The sequence below is a fragment of the Ovis aries genome, chromosome 9, assembly GCF_016772045.2.
Source record: "Ovis aries strain OAR_USU_Benz2616 breed Rambouillet chromosome 9, ARS-UI_Ramb_v3.0, whole genome shotgun sequence".
In the NCBI taxonomy this organism is placed as follows: domain Eukaryota; kingdom Metazoa; phylum Chordata; class Mammalia; order Artiodactyla; family Bovidae; genus Ovis; species Ovis aries.
This window is the reverse complement of record NC_056062.1, coordinates 5,565,079-5,585,812: the sequence shown is the minus strand read 5'-3', so window position 1 is coordinate 5,585,812 and position 20,734 is coordinate 5,565,079. Positions and strand designations below refer to the sequence as shown.

Genomic DNA, 20,734 nt, shown 5'->3' with positions numbered 1-20,734 from the left:
GAGAGGGATACATTTCCATTAAAAAAAAAGATAATAAACTATATGATATAAATAATTGTTCAAATACAAAGGTACATGCAAGTTTATATTATCTTAATGATTTTTGAGTTAACTTACATTTTATGGCAAATAAGAGTAATTCAATTGAAGTTTTAAATTATCTTCATACTTGTCTATTTGATGATTTTTTTTTCTTAATTATGTATTTAAAAAAGTAATCTTTGACTTCGTGTCTCAGTTCCTGTTGTTGAAGCTTCTTTGCTTTGTTGCAGTCCATGGAGTCTGGGAGGAGTGGTCTCCGTGGAGTCTCTGCTCATTCACCTGTGGCCGAGGCCAGAGAACCAGAACGAGGTCGTGCACTCCGCCCCAGTATGGGGGGAGGCCGTGCGAAGGGCCGGAGACGCATCATAAGCCGTGTAATATCGCCCTCTGCCCCGGTGAGCCTGTTCTGCATTTGGTGAACTGTGTTTCTCATCTTTGTATATGGTCCCCAGTATACCTAAGAGATTTTAAGAGTACCACCTTCATTTAGCCACATTGGAAAATGAGCCTTTTCTTTATTGATTCTTGCTTAAATAAAACCAGCTACCTTCCTTGATTTTATTGTATGCAGGTGTGTATATTAATATTTCATTTATTTTGAAGTATTAATAATTAATACTGTATACCAGGGGATGTTCACCTTTATTGAAATTCTATAAATATGCATATTAATGATTCCCACTAAGACTTTTATCCTATACATGGATTTCTCTCCTGGAAAATTTGTAAGACGTCCCAAAGACTTGAATGGACTATTGCTTCCACATTGTAACTAGAGTCTGGTGTAGAGATGGTCCTTCCATATGAGGATTATAGACATTTGCTAGAAAATCAGACTTTCTGCATTCACTGCTAGGTATTCAAAATGGTGAGATCATAAGTGATATATAATATGATGTGATTATGAGGACTGGAAAATCTGTTCTTCAAGTGTATTTACATTTTTTTCCTTTCCTTTAAAATGTTTCAGTTCTGTTTTACCTTTTGATAATTTCCCCCATTGCTCCAGAGAAAAGTCTTTGTAATGCTGTTATTTAGGATGCTGAAACATTCACACATAAATACCTACAAAATGAAAAAGACTGATCTCTAGCTTGAAGGGATTTGCAATTTATGGGAGAAAATGAACACAAACAATGATAGAATCTCCCAGGAAAGCAAAGACACTTCTTAAAGGAAGAGACAGGTATGAGTGGCAAATGGCAAAGTCTAACAAAAATGAGCAGACCAGTATTAACAAGCAGCATTGTCTATTTGGGAGAGTTTCTCACTGGCCCATGCAGTCGCATACTCTCCATGCAATCAACAGCTGGGATCCCAGTAGTGAACTCCAGATACATTACTTAACTCACATTGAGTCCCATTTGCCCTCTAAATTCCCCACATTAATATCTTATCTTATAATACAAAGTTTTAAAGTTATTCTGGAAATTTTAAGAATCTAAAGTATCTGAGGACTATGAAAAACACTCAAAATGCAGAGAAGAAACAGTCATCTAACAAGCTTAATTGTTCCCTTTTAATTCAGACAAAGACTAGGGTTCCTACACTTGGGAGTATACGTGTAAATATGTAGCAGTTATATTGAGTAATATACTTTTTACTTTTATAATTTTATAAATTCTATGAATTGTGAATATAACTATATGATTCAGTATTCAGGTATTATGAATACTAAGGTGTCAAAATCATGATTCCTTATTTTCAAATTCCCAGAAAATCTATTTAAGTTCTTATTTCTATCTCTATGTAAATATACAGATAGGCACACCAGACATATGCATGTATATTTATGCTCTGCCTTTTCCCCAAAGATTTAATTTATGCAAATTTTAGAATTTTTTTCTAACAACTAATCTGTGATATTTATAGGTAGTCAGTGTTCACTCATTTTTCTATGGAATGTGAAAAAAATAGACAACACTGGGAAGTAAGAATAGCTAACTATGGAATATCTTTTGATATATTTGTTTTTAATTAATTCTTCACCTCAGCTGATCCCCATAAGTACAAAGATAAAATGGCGCTGATCAATAAAATGTTGTCAGCCAGGTTTTTCATAGACCATTTTCCATAACTTTATCTAGACATAAAAAGCTTAGATATGAGTACATAGAGATACTAAGTTGTTAGAATTCAGATAAGAAAATTCATTTTTCTAAGCTGATACAGTTATGACTTAGAGATGTTCAGTCATAATTCCACAGCTTTGCCCCACTGGCTCCTTCACAAGCACATACACCAAATATCACTCACCTAGTAACCATGTGTGTTTTCAAGTGAGTAGTGTTTCACCTGTATTATACTGTCACTGAAATCATTCTAAGATCTTTACCGTTGGATATCTTAGATATAAGAAGCATTAGAACTAATTATCTTATGGCTAATTTCAGGGATCGTCACTGAATATAAAGCATTATTAACTATCAACTAGATGTAAAACACTACTGAGCTTATAATGTAGAATCCCTGATCTCTAGAAATTTGCAATGTCTTCTGAGGATTTAGAAACACACATGTGAAAAATGAGAGTGAAAGTCGCTCAGTCTTGTCTAACTCTTTGCCACTGCATGGACTATACAGTCCATGGAATTCTCCAGGCCAGAATACTGGGGTGGTAGCCTTTCCCTTCTCCAGGGGATCTTCCCAACCCAGGGATTGAACTGGGTTGCAGTGAAAAATAGAATGCAATTGATAAATAGAATGCAATTCTGAAAAACACAAATAAATGCTCTAGTTTCAATAAAAGGTAGTAATTTGATTATTAAGTGATTTCAACCTACATTTCTTATAGCCATCCTACCTGAGATTCCTAAGATATCCTCTTTTTAAAAAATAAATTTATTTATTTTAATTGGAGGCTAATTACTTTACAATATTCTTTGGTTTTGCCATACATCAACATGAATCCACCATAGTATACACGTGTTCCCCATCCTGAACCCCTCTCCCACCTCCCTCCCCGTACCATCCCTCTGGGTCATCCCAGTGCACCAGCCCCGAGCATCCAGTATCATGCATCGAACCTTGACTGGCAATTCGTTTCATATATGATATTATACATGTTTCAATGCCATTTTCCCAAATCATCCCACCCTCTTCCTCTCCCTCTGAGTCCAAAAGACTGTTCTATACATCTGTGTCTCTTTTGCCGTCTTGCATACAGGGTTATCAATACCATCTTTCTAAATTCCATATACATGCGTTAGTATACTGTATTGGTGTTTTTCTTTCTGGCTTACTTCACTCTGAATAATCAGCTCCAGTTTCATCCACCTCATTAGAACTGATTCAAATGTATTCTTTTTAATGGCTGAGTAATACTCTAGTGTCTATATATACCACAGCTTTCTTACCCATTCGTCTACTGATGGACATCTAGGTTGCTTCCATGTCCTGGCTATTATAAACAGTGCTGTGATGAACATTGGGGTACACGTGTGTCTTTCAATTCTGGTTTCCTTGGTGTGTATGCCCAGCAGTGGGATTGCTGGGTCATATGGCAGTTCTATTTCCAGTTTTTTAAGAAATTTCCACACTGTTCTCCATAGTGGCTGTACTAGTTTGCATTCCCACCAACAGTGCAAGAAGGTTCCCTTTTCTCCACACCCTCTGCAGCATTTATTGCTTGCAGACTTGTATAGCAGCCATTCTGACTGGCGTGAAATGGTACCTCATTGTGGTTTTGATTTGCATTTCTCTGATAATGAGTGATGTTGAGCATGTTTTCATGTGTTTGTTAGCCATCCGTATGTCTTCTTCGGAGAAATGTCTGTTTAGTTCTTTGGCTCATTTTTGATTGGGTCATTTATTTTTCTGGAATTGAGCTGCAGGAGATACATGTATATTTTTGAGATTAGTTGTTTGTCAGTTGCTTCATTTGCTATTTTCTTCTCCCATTCTGAAGGCTGTCTTTTCACCTTGCTTATAGTTTCCTTTGTTGTGCAGAAGCTTTTAATTTTAATTAGATCCCATTTGTTTATTTTTGTTTTTATTTCCAATATTCTGGGAGGTAGGTCATAGAGGATCCTGCTGTGATTTATGTCGGAGAGTGTTTTCCCTATGTTTTATCCTCTTAAAGAAAAAAAAAGCTGTGATAAGAAACGTGTCTGTGATGAAGAGTGTAGGTAAGACCCACACTTGGTTCTCCTTGGTTAGGCTAACATGGGCCACGGAGCAAAAGAAAGCAGGGGAACATTCAAAACAAAAAATTGGGTCTCTGGTCACCACTTTTGCAAGATATGATCGTGCAAGTTCTGATCATGGGCAGTGATGTTTTAGTGTAGGGTCATGTGAGAACAGCTTCCCAGCTTTTACGAAACACGTATTGCTCTGTATATTGCTGGCCCACTGCCCCCAGCCAACACTAGTCACACAAATAGTACACAAATGTTTAGATATAGTACACAAATCAGTTACTAGTGACTCAAACTAGGAAATAACAGATTTAACTTTTCCTTCCTTCCTTCTCTCCTTGTATGGCAAGGAGGCAAGTGATTTAACTTTGCTCAAAAGGAATGGGAGAAAGTTGGACATTGACTAAGGAAAGTATCAGGTAAGAATAGGATGTCATATATTATCAGTAGGGAATCAAAATTGCTGGGAGAAATATCAATAACCTCAGATACGCAGATGACACCACCCTTATGACAGAAAGTGAAGAAGAACTAAAGAGCCTGTTGATGAAAGTGAAAGAGGAGAGTGAAAAAGTTGGCTTACAACTCAACATTCAGAAAATTAAGATCATGGCATCTGGTCCCATCACTTCATGGCAAATAGATGGGGAAACAATGGAAACAGTGACAGACTTTATTTGGGGGGCTCCAAAATCACTGTAGATGGTGACTGCAGCCATGAAATTAAAAGATGTTTGCTCTTTGGAAGAAAAGCTATGACCAACCTAGACAGCATATTAAAAAGCAGAGACATTACTTTGCCAAGAAAGATCTGTCTAGTCAAAGCTATGGTTTTTCCAGTAGTCATGTATGGATGTGAGAGGTGAACTGTAAAGGAAGCTGAGCACTGAAGAATTGATGCTTTTGAAGTGTGGTGTCGGAGAAGACTCTTGAGAGTCCCTTGGACTGCAAGGAGATTCAACCAGTCAATCCTAAAGGAAATCAGTTTTGAATATTCATTGGAAAGATTGATGCTGAAGCTGAAACTGCTATACTTTGGCCACCTGATATGAAGAACCGACTCATTGGAAAAGACCCTGATGCTGGGATAGATTGAAGGCAGGAGAAGGGGATAACAGAGGATGAGATGGTTGGATGGCATCACTGACCCTATGGACATGAGTTTGAGTAAGCTCCGGGAGTTGGCGATGGACAAGGAAGCCTGGCCTACTGCAGTCCATTGGGTCACAAAGAGTTGGACACGACTGAGCAACTGAACTGAACTGATCAGAATTTGCATAAATAAAACACATTTCATTATTTAGTGTGAACAACACTCATCATTCCTACATAGCATCCACTCCATCATTGGGATAATAAGTGTTTCTTCTTGGCTGGTTGACACATTAACCCACTCCAGTATTCTTGCCTGGAGAACATGGACAGAGAAGCCTGGTGGGCTACAATCCGTAGGGTTGCAGAATCAGACACAACTGAAGCGACTTAGCACAGCACATGTATCTCCTATGGGCTTCCCAGGTGGTGCTAGTGCAGGAGACCTAAGAAAAATAGGTTTGATCCTGGGTTGGGAAGATCTCCTGGGTGAGGGCATGGCAACCCACTCCAGTTTCTGGCCAGGAGAATCCCCATAGACAGAGTAGCCTCTTTCTCATCTATAGTACCAATCAAGTGTCATACTATGGAAGGATGTATGTATGTATTTGTGTGTTCAGTGGTCTTTGTGGTCTGTTTCTATTACCTCACCATACCCAGAATTTCTGGAAGTCCAACCTGTGTTTTCTGTTTTCTCCACATTTTCATTGCAGTCACTAATTGAGCATCAAGTTCACAATGATATTAGTTGATATATTTGACAACAAAGAAGTGCTCTTGTATTTCCTGTTTACCTCTCTGTGCAACTTTGTACCTGGTCGTATCCAAAGAATAACTGTTAAGTGGATTCTTTCCACCTATACCTATCCAAATTTCTAATGCTCATCCAGATGTTTTGTAGGGCATTTCTGTTCTTATTTAAAAATACATTAATGTGTTGTAGTGGAAAGATCTTTGGTTTTTGCAAGTGAAAACATATTTGAATTTAGATATTACATTTCACATCTGTGTTGCTCCTCTGGTCTTAGTTTCTTCAGCTGCACATTGAGGACAGAATAGTAACACCCTCCTCATGAGAAGGCCACATGAGGTGCTCTAAAGGAGAGAACTTGGTAGTTAGAAAACTAGCAAATGCTATTAATAAATATTAGTAGTATTATCACGTCCCTGTGCTCCAGTGAGAGTCCATCAGGATGACACTTGTAGTTGAACAAGTTGAGTTTGTCACTCTCCACAGTGAGGGGGAATTAACATAGGGAACTGCAGGGCATCTTAGTAAGAGGGTGCTGTTTTTGCTGTTTAATCATTCAGTCATGTCCAACTCTTTTGCGATCCCATAGACTGTAGTCCACAAGGCTCCTCTGCCCATGGGATTTCCCAGACAAGAGTACTGGAGTGGATTACCATTTCCTTCTCCAGGGGATCTTCCTGACCCAGGGATCAAACCCAAGTCTCCTGCATTGGCAGAGAGATTCTTTACTACTGAGGTACCAGGGAAGCCCAAGAGGGTATTAGGAAAGACTTGTCAATGGTTTGGGCTTGTGCTGGGTGATTTCAGACAAAGTTTATTAAAGTAGGACTTTGCTTCACATTTGATGGTGTCAGGGTGAGGGGGGCAGCTCTAGGATTTAGTGTCTTAGTAAATATGTAGGACAAGTGAAGACCAGCTGAGTTGCTGTGTCACTCATCATAGCTGAGAGAGGAAAACGCAACTCCTCTCTCAGAATGTGTTCAGAGAATGTGTGTTCCACTGGGACCTGTCTTTGTCCATGAAGTGGTTTTGGTTTACCTCATTTTGATCACAGTCTCAAAGTGACCTTGTCTGGTACTCATGTGCTCTGTGATGGTTTTAGGTCCAACAAGAGATAACACATCATTACGACACCAAGGAGGCTGCCAATAGCACTGAAGTTTGGCTAAGTTTGTCAGGCCCTTGCCTGGGTGTCCCCTAAATGGTGACCCCTCCTCCAGGGTGACTGGGTCACTTTAGATGTTTCTGTTTTTAGTGATTTTGATTAATATTCAGCTGGAGAAGATTAACAGACATTATGAAATGTTTACATTTCCTAGGTAATGCCCTCCCTTAACATTATATAGATGTGTATCTGCAAAATAAAATCTACCTTATCTTTTCCAAAATTAAATTATTTGGGGAAAATAAATGTTTAAGTGTTCACTTCAAAGTCTCAAGGTTCATTATAATTTCCTTCATAGTATATGGCTTTATAGTAATAGTAATAATTCTTACCCTTTGTCCAAAGTTGAAGACTGGAGAAACAAGTGATTCAAGTTTGGCCCTACTTGTTTCTGTTTCGACAATTCTTTTTCTGGTATACATTTATGAAGTAGAGGATAAATAATAGCAAAGATAGGCAGGGGTAAATAATATGTAAGTGACAGATAGGAGACTGAAATAAGGAATTATTGACAAGTTTTCATTTATCTATAAGAACTATGTCTGAATGAATAAATATGGTTCAGTGATCTGGAATTCACAAGACATGGATGAAGGTTTCATCCCAGTCCTTAATTGTAAATATTTACTTTGGCAACTTCTTTCTCTTTTCTATTCTATTTTCTATTTGATTTGTAAAGCAGAGGCAGTATTCATTACCCTTCATATCTTAGGAATGTTCTACGATTAAAGTTAGGTTAAGAATCTTGAAAAGTATAAAATAACATAAAGTTGAGGGTATTTATCATGATTTAGATAAGAATATTACTTGAAAAGCGAGGGATTTGGTGAAATAAACTCAGGATATTATGATAGTTTAGTTTTTGAGCTTTGCTTCTTATGGACACGCTTAACCGGATACTCAAAAGAGATTCCTTGGGCAGGATTTTTCTAAGGAGAAGTAGGTACGTGTCAGTCTATGGGACTGAGCAGTCCTGCCTTTGAGAAATCCATTCCTTAGGATCCGGAGCCTTTCTAGAGAGATATGATTTGGTTGTACTTTCCAGATACATTTGCAGACTCTTATAAACTCCAAGAAGAAGGAAAGAACCACCCGATAGTAGGTTCTGAGGAATAGAGCTGGACCCAAATGTCTGTTACCGTGAGCATGAGGCTTCAGTCTCCTGCGGTGCTAGTATTTTGAGTCTTCAGCATCTGTGAGAGGGTGACCTCCCACTGTCCCTCTGCAGGGAGCTCTTGAGGAGACAGTGAGTGGAAAGACGCTGAGACTTTGCCCTATCTGACTCACTATCTGAGAGGTCCCTGATCTCTCAGCATGAGGATGTTATAATTTACAACACAAATGATACCTCATTAACCTGGTCTTTAATTAATTTATATTTTATAATCTTAACCTTCTGGTCTATTATGTAGTGATTGTATTCATTTTGTGTCATTTCAGATTTTTAAGCACTATTCTGGTGATCTTTCAGTGCTTAGCTTATGAAATTTTTTTAAAAAATCATTATGTCTGTGTTAATTCTGGATTGTTTTATTTTACTATTTACTGTTTTTCTCATTTAAACTTTATATTAACTTCATCTTAACTTACTTTTTAAATCCTTAGTCTTACCATGGTAACTTGCTTCTATCCTTAATTCTATTTATTTAAAAGGGTATTTCATTTTGATATCTCCTATCTTGTCATTTATATAAAAATGGCAGATACAAAACATCAGTTTAGGCTCTTCAGCATATGGTTCTTCCATATTTCAGTCTTGTATTCCAAAGGAGTCTTTCCCGTTTCCTGGGTAACTCTCAAGTCAATAAAAATCAAGGCTCTCCAACTTTGCCATTCCGAGTCAGATAGCCTACAAGCCAGCTTTTCTCCCCCAACTCTTCCCTATTGGTAACTTAATCAGCCGGCAATAATCAACCCAGAACAGTTGTTGAAATGATTGTTTTAGTGTACAAAATACTCGTGACTTGGGTTTATTGTTATCCAGCCAATTCTAGAGTGTCACTAGTTATTCTCAAGATAAGAAAATAGACTGAAGCATAGTATTTTCATTAAAATGTATCATAGTCACCAGGAACTATATTCAACATCCTTGAATAAACCATAATGGCAAAGAATATAATAAAGGATGTGTATCTATGTATAACTGAATCACTTTGGTGTAAAAAGAAATTAACACAACATTAAATCAGTTATGCTTCAATAAAAATTTTAAAGTTATAAAATAAAATAAAATAAAATGTATCATAGGAACTAACTTGTCCCCTGCATATGGGAGACAGATTTTTCTTCCAAGTGAACACAACTGCAGAAGGAAGCTTATATAACAAAGTAAAACCCAGGAATCTAACAATTTAAACATGGTAATTTTAATTTTTCTGTGTCCAGAAAATGTCTTCACATGTCACATTACTGAAAAAAAAACTTTGTGTCTGCAGAGTGGCGCTGTTTTATAAGGAAGTGCTGCTCTGAAGGTAGGACTGGCTGATCTTAGCATCTTCCCAGCTTTAGAATATGGCATCCTATTCTCCATCATTGGACGCCTTTGTGCGATGGTTCACAAGTGATAGGCATTTGGAGTTTTTAAATTGAAAAAGGACACTGAAAAAGCCCAACTGCAAATGCTGATGATAGAAATGAAGAGAAAAATGAAAAGCCCAAGAAAATGTTGGCTCTTCACAGAAGAAATTATGCCTTATAATGTGATGTCAAATGGTATTCCATGAAAGAAAAAATAAGAGAAGAGGGAGGGAGGAAATTTGGGAGAGACGACTTTAAACAAAGTCTATTCAATGCAGGATTCCCTGGGTTATGTCTGTAATGGCACTGCAGATTCAACATGTTCCAGATAGACATTTTTATTGCAGGGCTATATGCCTGCTGACCTGTTTGAAAGTTCTTCTAACTCAGTTCAGTAACAGGTCCTACCATTTACCCCTGTCTGGGCTGTAGTCTAGTCCGCTAACATCTGCCACATTAATTCCTGGCCCTCTGCAGCCCAGTCTGCACAGATCCACAAAATAGAAGGGCTCAAATGTGAATGACGCCCTGTCTCTTCACAACTATAAAGTCCTCTCATGGCGTCTTAGCTTTTTGGTCCTGTACCTGCTGGACTCCCCAAGATCTGGCTTCTGTTGCCCTGAGGACCCACCTCCTGCTGTGTCCCCCTCTTCATGAGCCCCAAACTCATCTCTTTCCTGAAATGCACAAAGCCTTCCTGCCCTCAAGCCCTCCTTGGGTGGAGCCCTCCATGGAGCTCAGGTCTCTGGCTCCTCCTAGTGATGGGAACTCAGCTCTTCTGTGGTCATTTCGTCTTCATAACTCTTCCCGCTGAAACTGTTGTTTCTCCTTTGTTTCCTTGTTTACTGTCATCTGTCTCCACCACAGCCCCTCAGACTGTGGGTTCCAGGAGGGCAGAGCGTGGTGGGTCTTCATGCGCACAGTTGTCCATGAGTCTAGGAGAGCCAGGCCAATCACAGTGTGGATTCTCAGGACGGTGTCCACAGCCTGCAAGACCAGTTTTGGAACGTCTGCATACATGTTTACGTGCTAAGTTGCTTCAGTCCTGTCCGACTCTATGCGACCCCATGGACTGTAGTCCACCAGGCTTCTCTGTCCATAGGGTTCTGCAGGCAAAAATATTGGAGTAGGTTCCCATTTCCTCCTCCAGGGGATCCACCCCATCCAGGGATTGAACCCAGGCCTCTATGTCTCCTGCATTGGGAGGTGGATTCTGGACCACGAGTGCCACCTGGGAAGCCCATATTGGATTGTTTCAGTTCAGTTCAGTTCAGTTCAGTCACTCAGTCGTGTCCGACTCTTTGCAACCCCATGAATCACAGCACGCCAGGCCTCCCTGTCCATCACCAACTCCCGGAGTTCACTCAGATTCATGTCCATCGAGTCTGTGATGCCATCCAGCCATCTCATCCTCTGTCGTCCCCTTCTCCTCCTGCCCCCAATCCCTCCCAGCATCACAGTCTTTTCCAATGAGTCAACTCTTTGCATGAGGTGGCCACAGTATTGGAATTTCAGCTTCAGCATCAGTCTTTCCAATGAACACCCAGGACTGATCTCCTTTAGGATGGACTGGTTGGCTCTCCTTACGGTCCAAGGGACTCACAAGAGTCTTCTCCAGCACCACAATTCAAAAGCATCAATTCTTCGGCACTCAGCTTTCTTCACAGTCCAACTCTCACATCCATACATGACCACTGGAAAAACCACAGCCTTGACTAGACAGAGCTTTGTTGGCAAAGTAATGTCTCTGCTTTTTAATATGCTATCTAGGTTGGTCATAACTTTTCTTCCAAGGAGTAAGCATCTTTTAATTTTGGCTGCAGTCACCATCTGCAGTGATTTTGGAGCCCCCAAAAATGAAGTCTGACACTGTTTCCACTGTTTCCCATCTATTTCCCATGAAATGATGGGACTGGATGCCATGATCTTCGTTTTCTGAATGTTGAGCTTTAAGCCAACTTTTTCAGTCTCCTCTTTCACTTTCATCAAGAGGCTTTTTAGTTCCTCTTCACTTTCTGCCATAAGGGTGGTGTCATCTGCATATCTGAGGTTACTGATATTTCTCCCGGCCATCTTGATTCCAGCTTGTGCTTCCTCCAGCGCAGCGTTTCTCATGATGTACTCTGCGTATAAGTTAAATAAGCAGGGTGACAATATATAGCCTTAACGGACTCCTTTTCCTATTTGGAACCAGTCTGTTGGATTGTTTACATTTCCCCCAACCATCAGAAAGACTTTCCTGACAGAAAGACAGATACTAATTAGCTTGCAATAGGCACAGATTTTGGAGAAGGAAATGGCAACCCACTCCAGTGTTCTTGCCTGGAGAACCCTGTGGACAGGGGAACCTGGTGGGCTGCTGTCCATGGGGTTGCACAGAGTTGGACATGACTGAAGCAACTTAGCAGCAGCAGCAGCAAGCACAGATTTCTAGAAAGAAAGCTTTGAGGTGTTTTCAAACTCATGGGTTTGCAGAGTCTGGGTTTGCCCTGCAAGTGTGTAGGACAGTCCCATCTGAGTAAGTGGAGATGGAGTGGGGAATGCTTTGATAGTCTCTCTGGTCTGAACTCACCCGGGTGGAGAGCAAACCTAAATGCATCTGGGAGAGACAGCTTCAGCACTGCTTTGGATTCTCCAGCAAGCATCAGATAAGAAGAAAAAAGTATCTTCATGGCTTGTGTGGTAGCTAGCTAAGTGGTTATGAAAAAGAAACCTAAGGTGTATCATATGATAATTGGTTTTCAAGGATCTCAACATTTATCCCTGAAGTGTAATGTACATGTCAGCTTGGGAAATGCTTAAATGTCCAAAACAGAGCTCTTAATTTCCACCTCTCAAAAACATCAGCTTTTTTTTTTTTATTTTAGTGAAATAACACTACCATTTCTGAAAGACGTTTCTTTTTTTCTTCTTGGTTCAGATATTTTCATGATATTGTGATACTCTTTTCTTAAAAAAAGTTTTATTGGAGTATAGTTGATTTAGTTTATTTCAGGTGTACAGCAAGTGATTCAGTTATATGCACATATATACCAATATTTTTTCCCGATTCTTCCCTCTTGTCGGTTATTATGGTTGTTGTTTGGTCACTAAGTCATGTCCAACTCTTTTGTGACCCTGTGAACTGTAACCTGCCAGGCTCCTCTGTCCATGGGATTTCCCAGGCAAGAATACTGAAGGAGGTTGCTATTTCCTACTCCAGGGCATCTTCCTGACCCAGAGAACTAACCTACATTGTGTCTCGTGTCTCCTGCATTGGCAGACAGATTCATACCACTGCGCCACCAGGGAAGTATAGTTCCATTTGCTCTACAGTAGGTCTTTCTTGCTTATCTGTTTCATATATGATAGTGCATTTTAATCCCAAACTCCTAATTTATCCTCTGCCTCCCACCCTTGTTGTTGTTCAGTCACTCAGTTGTGTCCAACTCTTTGTGACACCATGGACTGCAGCACACCAGACTTCCCTGTCCATCACCAACTCCTGGAGTTCACTCAAACTCATGTCCATTGAGTCGGTAATGCCATCCAACCATCTCATCCTGTCATCCCCTTCTCCTCCCGCCTTCAATCTTTCCCAGCATCAAGGTCTTTTCCAATGAGTCAATTCTTTGCATCAAGTGGCCAAAGTATTGGTTTTCAGCTTCAGCAGCAATCCTTCCAAAGAAATCCCAGGGCTGATCTCCTTCAGAATGGACTGGTTGGATCTCCTTGCAGTCCAAGGGACTCTCAAGAGTCTTCTCCAACACCACAGTTCAAAAGCATCAATTCTTTGGTGCTCAGCTTTCTTTATAGTCCAACTCTCACATCTGTACATGACCACTGGAAAACCATAGCTTTGACTATATGGACCTTTGTCAGCAAAGTCACGTCTCTGCTTTTTAACACACTGACTAGGTTTGCCATTGCTTTTCTTCCAAGGAGTTCATGTCCCTAATGGCTGCAGTCACCATCTGCAGTGATTTTGGAGCCCAAGAAAATAAACAAAGTCTGTCGCTTTCCATTGTTTCCCCATCTATTTGCCATGACGTGATGGGACTGGATTCCGGATTCTGTGCTCTTCATTTTTTGAATGCTGAGTTTTAAGCCAGCCTTTTCACTCTTTTCTTTTACCTTCATTAAGAGATTCTTTAGTTCCTCTTTACTTTCTGCCATAAGGGTGGTGTCATCTGCATATGTGAGGCTGTTGATATTTCTCCTACCAGTCTTGATTCTAACTTGTGCTTCACCCATCCTGGCATTTTGCATGATGTACTCTGCATATAAGTTAAATAAGCAGGGTGACAATATAAGCCTTGATGTACTTCTTTCCCAGTTTTGAACCAGTCCACTGTTCCTTGTACAGTTGTAACTGTTGCTTCTTGACCTGCACAAGACAGGTAAGGTGGTCTGGTATTACTCTCTCGTTAAGAATTTTCCACAGTTTGTGATCTACACAGTCAAAGACTTTAGCATTGTGGATGAAGCAGATTTTTTTTTTTTAATTCTCTAGCTTTTTTGGTGATCCAACAGATGTTTGCAATTTGATCTCTGGTTCCTCTGCCTTTTCTAAATCCAGCTTGTGATCTACACAGTCAAAGACTTTAGCATTGTGAATGAAGCAGTTTGTTTTTTTTTTTGAATTCTCTAGCATTTTTGGTGATCCAACTGATGTTTGCAATTTAATCTATGGTTCCTCTCCCTTTTCTAAATCCAGCTTGTACATCTAGAAGTTCTCAGTTCATATACTGTTTAAGCCTAACTTAAAGCATTTTGAGCATTCCCTTGCTAGCCAGTGAAGTGGGTGCAATTGTGCAGTAGTTTGAACATTCTTTGGCATTGCTCTTCTTTGGAATTGGAATGAAAAGTGACCTTTTCTGCCACCTTAGAACATAATCAATGATTTTTTTTTTTAATTCCAAGATGACAAAATAAATGTTCCACACTTGACACTAAAAGAAATTCTTTCGTATACATATTGGTCAATTATCGAATCCTTTAAATTAAATTCCCATACCCCTCTCTTTCTGACTTCTCAATTTTCCATTTACCCACTGGAAATGGACATTTGATTTATCACACTATATGACACACTAAGGGAATACTGGTCTTTTCTTCTTTCTAAGACAGTGTGTAATCAGTTACTTTGTCATAGCCATTCTTTCATATTGGGCAGGGAATAGTCACAAAAAGAGACTTCTAGTTCTCAGTGTAAAATAAAACATCAGAAACTTACACTTGGTGCATTTTCATTCTTATTTATTTTATGTAACTGGTTTATAAACAAAACTTCCTGTATAAAGTATATGTTTTGCTGATGTTTATAGTGGTGTCAAAGTTCAAAATTCCCTCAAATATCTAATTTTACTCGTTCTTGAACTTCAGCCACAACGTAAAATTTGTACTTTGACAGAAAGACTGAACTAATGTTACAAATGTATGGACTGAAAATGTTTAAAAAAATTTTAACAATGATTACGCTTACTCCTTGGAAGAAAAGTTATGACCAACCTAGACATCGTATTGAAAAGCAGAGACATGACTTTGCCAACAAAGGTCCGTCTAGTCAAGCCTATGGTTTTCCTAGTGGTCATGTATGGATGTGAGAGCTGGACTGTGAAGAAGGCTGAGCGCCGAAGAATTGATGCTTTTGAACTGTGGTGTTGGAGAAGACTCTTGAGAGTCCCTTGGACTGCAAGGAGACCCAACCAGTCTATTCTAAAGGAGATCAGCCCTGGGATTTCTTTGGAAGGATTGATGCTAAAGCTGGAACTCCAATACTTTGGCCACCTCATGCGAAGAGTTGACTCATTGGAAAAGACTTTGATGCTGGGAGGGATTGGGGGCAGGAAGAGAAGGGGACGACAGAGAACGAGATGGCTGGATGGCATCACTGACTCGATGGACATGAGTCTGATTGAACTCTGGGAGTTGGTGATGGACAGAGAGGCCTGGCGTGCTGCGATTCATGGGGTCGCAAAGAGTCAGACACGACTGAGCGACTGAACTGAATTGAACTGATGCAAAGTCTTCTTTCAAAAAAAAAAATTCAACTGAGCAAAACACTTCACAAATAATCTGTTTTTCTAATATGTCTAATATGTCTTCAGCAAGATATTTTCTCTCCTCACCCATAATATAGCCCCCTGCTGAATTATCTACTCGTGAGTCTTACTCTATCTCACTCATTCCTAAATTTACATCTTCCTAGCGGTAGACACTTACCCTCTTTTCTTTGTAGTGAGTGTATAAGTGTTACATTCCTAAAAACTACTAATCTTTTTACTTTAAAGCAGAATTCTTAAGGATATCACATATTCCTTTGTTTTGGTCACTTAGCACTGAACTGACTGGTATCACTTAATTCATCTTTCTTTCTGTGTTGCTTTCTGAATGTTCTCAGTAACTTGCATACCTGTACAGTTTTAGGCCAAATAGGTGGTACCTACAGTGCAGGTATGAATCTTATTTTTTTAAACCCTTTCTCCTCTGAATGCAAACTTAATAAGTGTTATCTTAGAAAGGCAAACTTCTGAAATGGAAACCACACTCATCTTCAAAGCCAACATCTAGAGGAAATGGATTCACTAGACTTCTTTTTTGTCTGGCAAATGGATTATATAGTCATTAAGACTGTGTCAGGTGCTGAAAGTGAGATGCTTAATGACATGAATGATTAAATTGGCCTTTTATGATTTTTTTTTAATCACACAGTACCACTAGGTACATATTAAACAACTTTCTTTTTAACAGCTCCCTGCACAATCTGAAATGAGGTTGAAAGTACTCATTCCTATTCTGCCAGGGTGGGTCTTCACAGGAGCATTAGTTTATAACTTTGGATTTATGAAATAGATGAAAAGGAATGGAATGACATTGGAAAAAAAGTGGACAGTAATATCCTGGTGCATTTTTAACACTTATATGCTAATTAATGCCTTGAGGTAAATATTTTGCCTGGTTCCTTTGCTCACTTTTCATTTGTGGCCTATGGGATTATACCTTCATGAATGCTTCTCCTTTGTCTAAACCATCCAAATCTTACCATACTAGTCTAACACAGTTACTCCTAGTAGGTGTGATGAGTTTCCCGAGTGTTTTTATTGTTGTGTTAAATTGGTATTACTTTTCATTTTTTATTTACTTATTTATGTAAATAGAGTAATTCTTTTGATGAGTTCTAAAAGATTTTTGAGAGGTTGGAATCAAATTCTAGTATTTCTTGTAACACCTATCACAGTGTCTGGTGACTGAAAGATTCTCAATAGTCATTTGAATTAGTGAATAAATAAATGCATCTCAATTTGAACTTCTAAGGCTCAACCATCTGAATTCTATCCCAGCCTGGACACCTGGGTGTCCCCTTGGCCCTCTCTCCGCTCAGGGCCCTTCCCTCGTGTCTCTGATATCCCCAGGATGCCACCCTGGCAGGTTTCCTCCTCCAGCTCAGACCCTCCCCTGCTCTCCTGCTGCTCTTTCTCTGCCCTGAGCCAGATACCATCCGAGTCCCATTGAAATCCTCCAATGGCTGCTTAACAATCGGAGCAAAGAGCTAAAATCCTTAACAAGGCTGACAAAAGGTTTGAAATCTGGCCCCTGTCTCTTCCCTGACCTCCCTGGTAGTTATTCACCTGGCTGTCTGGATGGTGCTCACAATGCCTCTCATTCAGTCCTGCCCAGTACCTCTGTATCTTCATGGAATAAGCACTTTCTTAGGGACTTCCTATTATCCTTCAAGTGTACTTGAAAACTTGCTTTGTCAGGGAAGGCTCCCAAGACCCTGCAAACTCTTGTCTCACTCTGTCTTGAAATCATCCTTTGCAGCAATGCTATAGAATTAATTTATTTGGTGTGTACCTAACTGTTTAACTTGTTCTAGGGAGTCCTTTTCTAAAATATGAGCTCTGTAATTATCATTATGTATTATATTCATTGCTACCTGTACCCATCTCCAAAATCAAGGTCTTGTCTTTTTAAGTGGCCAATAAATATATTTGAAGAAATAAATCAATAAATGAAATAATAGATACCTAAAAGTAAACAGAAATGAAGAATGAGGTAATAGTTGTTTGGAGGGTAATAACATCTAATTGGATTCATTCAGAGTCTCTTGGTTAGCATTCATTTTCAAGGTTGGTTTCACCTTGTATAGGCACACCTCAGAAATATCACAGGTTCAGTTCAAGATCACCTCAATAAAGGGAATATCACAATAAAGTAAGTCATACCAATTTTTTTTTCCCCAGTGCACATAAAAATTATGTTTACATTATACTATAGTCTCTTAAGTGTGCAATAATAACATTATGTCTTAAAAGCAATGCACGTACCTTAATTTTAAAATACTTTATTGCTAAAAAATGCTAACCATCATCTGAGCCTTCGGGAAATTGTAATCTTTTTGCTGGTAGAGGGTCTTGCCCACATGTTGGTGGCTACTGACTGGTCAAGGTGGTTGTTGCTGAGGGCTCAAATGGAAGTGGCGATTTCTTAAAATGAGATAGAAAAGTTCGCACATTGGCTGATTCTTCATGAAACATTTCTCTGTAGCATGTAATCCTGTTTGATAGCATCTTGGCTATAATAGAACTACTTTCAAGATGGACGTCAGTCCTCTCAAACTTCCATTCTGCTTTAGCAACTACATTTATGTCATATTGTAAATCCTTTGTTGTCATTCAATAATCTTCACAGCATCTTCACCAGGAGTAGATTCCACTTCAAGAAACTTTCTTTACTTATCTACAACAACCGATTCCTCAACCCTTCAAGTTTTATCATGAAATTGCAGTGATTCAGTCACATCTTGGGAGAAGGAAATGGCAACCCACTCCAGTGTTCTTGCCTGGAGAATCTCAGGGATGGGGGAGCCTGGTGGGCTGCTGTCTATGGGGTCGCACAGAGTCAGACACAACTGAAGCGACTCAGCAGAAGCAGCAATAGTCACATCTTAATGCTCCCCATATAATTCTAATTCTCTTGCTGTTTCCACATCTACAGTTACTTCCTCCACTTAAGTCTCAAACCCCTTCAAGTCAGTGAAGATTGCAATCAGTTTCCTCTAAACTTCTGTTAGTGTTGTTATTCGGAGCACTTCCCATGAATCATGGATATTCTTAATGGTGTCTAGAATAGTGGATCCTTTCCAGAAGGTTTCTTCTTCACTGCCCAGATCTATCAGAGGAATCACTATAGCCGGTGCCTGTAGGCTTACAAAATGTGTTTCTTAAATAATAGGACTTAAAGGTCAAAATATTGCCTTGATCTCCATCCATAAGAATGGACAGTATGTTAGCGGGCATGAAAAAGCAACATTAGTCTCATTGTCTCCATCAGAGTTCTTGGGTGACCAAGTGCATTGTCAATAAGCAGTAATGTTTTGAAAAAAAATCTTTTTTCTGAGCAGTAGGTCAAGAGTGGGCTTAAAATATTCAGTAAACCATGTTGTAAACAGATGTCCTGTCATGCAGGCTTTGTTGTTCCATTAATAGAACACAGAGAGAGAAGATTTAGCATACTTTAAGGGCCCTAGGATTTTCAGAATAGTGAATGAGAACTGGCTTCAATTTAAAAGCTACATTAGCCCCTAGCAAGAGTGTCAGCATGTCCTTTGAAGTATTGAATCCGGGCATTTACTTCTCGTCTCCAAATATGAAAGTCTTAGCATCTTCTTCCAGTCAAAGGCTGTTTGTATACAGTGAAAATCTGTTGTTTAGGGTAGCCACCCTCATGAATTATCTTAGCCACATCTTCTGGATAACTTGCTTCAGCTTCTACATCAGCACTTGTTGCTGCACCTTGCACTTAGATGTTACGGAGACAGCTTCTTTACTTCAACTTCACGAGCCCATCTCTGCCAGCTTCAGACTTTTCATCTGCAGCTTCCTCACCTCTCTCAGCCCTCATAGAATGGAAGGTAGTTTGGGCTTCCCTGGTGGCTCAGAGGGTAAAGCATCTGCCTGCAATGTGGGAGACCTGGGTTCAATCCCAGGGTGGGGAAGATCCCCTGAAGAAGGAAATGGCAACCCACTCCAGTACCCTTGCCTGGAAAGTTCCATGGACAGAGGAGCCTGGTAGGCTACAGTCCATGGGGTCACAAAGAGTCAGACACAACTGGGCAACTTCACTTCAGGGCCCTATTATGTCTGGATGAGACTTCTGCATATGGGAATGGTGTGGTTGGTTGGATCTTCTCTCCAGAACGGTCAAACTTTCTCTGTATAATCAGGAAGTCTTTGTTCACTCCAGTGTGCACAAGAGTAGCACATTTAATTTCCTTTAAAAGTTTCCTTTCCGTCCACAACTTGGCTGGCTGTCACGAGGTGTGACTTTTGGCCTGCCTCAGCTTTCAACATGCCTTCCTCACTAAGCTTATTAATTTCTGGGTTTTGATTTCAGGTGAGAAATGTGTGACTCTTCCTTTCACTTGAACGCTTAGAGGCCTTTGTAGGGTTACAAATTGGCCTGATTTCATTACTGTTGGGTCTCAGGGAATAGGGAGGCCCAAAGAGAGGGAGAGAGATGAAGGATCAGCTGCCGGGTGCAGCAGTCAGAACAAACGCCAAACACTTACCTGTTGAGTTCCCTGTCTCGTATATGCCTGGTGCCCCAAGGCAATGACAACATTCACATCAAAGATCACCGATCATAGACCACCATAACAAATATAATAATCATAAAAAGTTTTGAATTATTGTCAGAGTTACTAAAAATGTGGCACAGGAAGCAAATGTTGGAAAAAGGGCACTTGCTGTACACGAGGTCCTAAAGAACTTTAATTTGTCATAAGTGCAGCATCTGAAAAGTGCAGTAAAGACCTGCGTCTACTTTGTGTACAGCCTTGTCTCCTGGAAACCTCCTCATACCATCTCTGTTTCTGCCTTGCAGTCGATGGACAGTGGCAGGAGTGGAGCTCCTGGAGCCAGTGCTCGGCGACCTGCTCGAATGGGACCCAGCAGAGGAGTCGGCTGTGCACTGCAGCTGCGCACGGGGGCTCGGAGTGCAGGGGGCCCTGGGCAGAGAGCAGAGAGTGTTACAACCCCGAGTGCACAG

General features: G+C 40.0%; 1 protein-coding gene across 4 annotated transcripts in view; it reads left to right on the top strand.

Annotated features, from left to right (window-relative positions):
- The window catches only part of ADGRB3 (adhesion G protein-coupled receptor B3), an 891,397-nt gene that overhangs the window by 353,814 nt on the left and 516,849 nt on the right, over nucleotides 1–20,734 (top strand). For all 4 annotated transcript variants that reach the window (XM_042253849.2, XM_060419932.1, XM_042253850.2 and 1 more), the window contains 2 exons: nucleotides 273–437; nucleotides 20,570–20,734. In XM_042253849.2, the coding sequence (XP_042109783.1) occupies nucleotides 273–437; nucleotides 20,570–20,734 (330 nt within the window). The remainder of the gene's footprint in view (nucleotides 1–272; nucleotides 438–20,569) is intronic.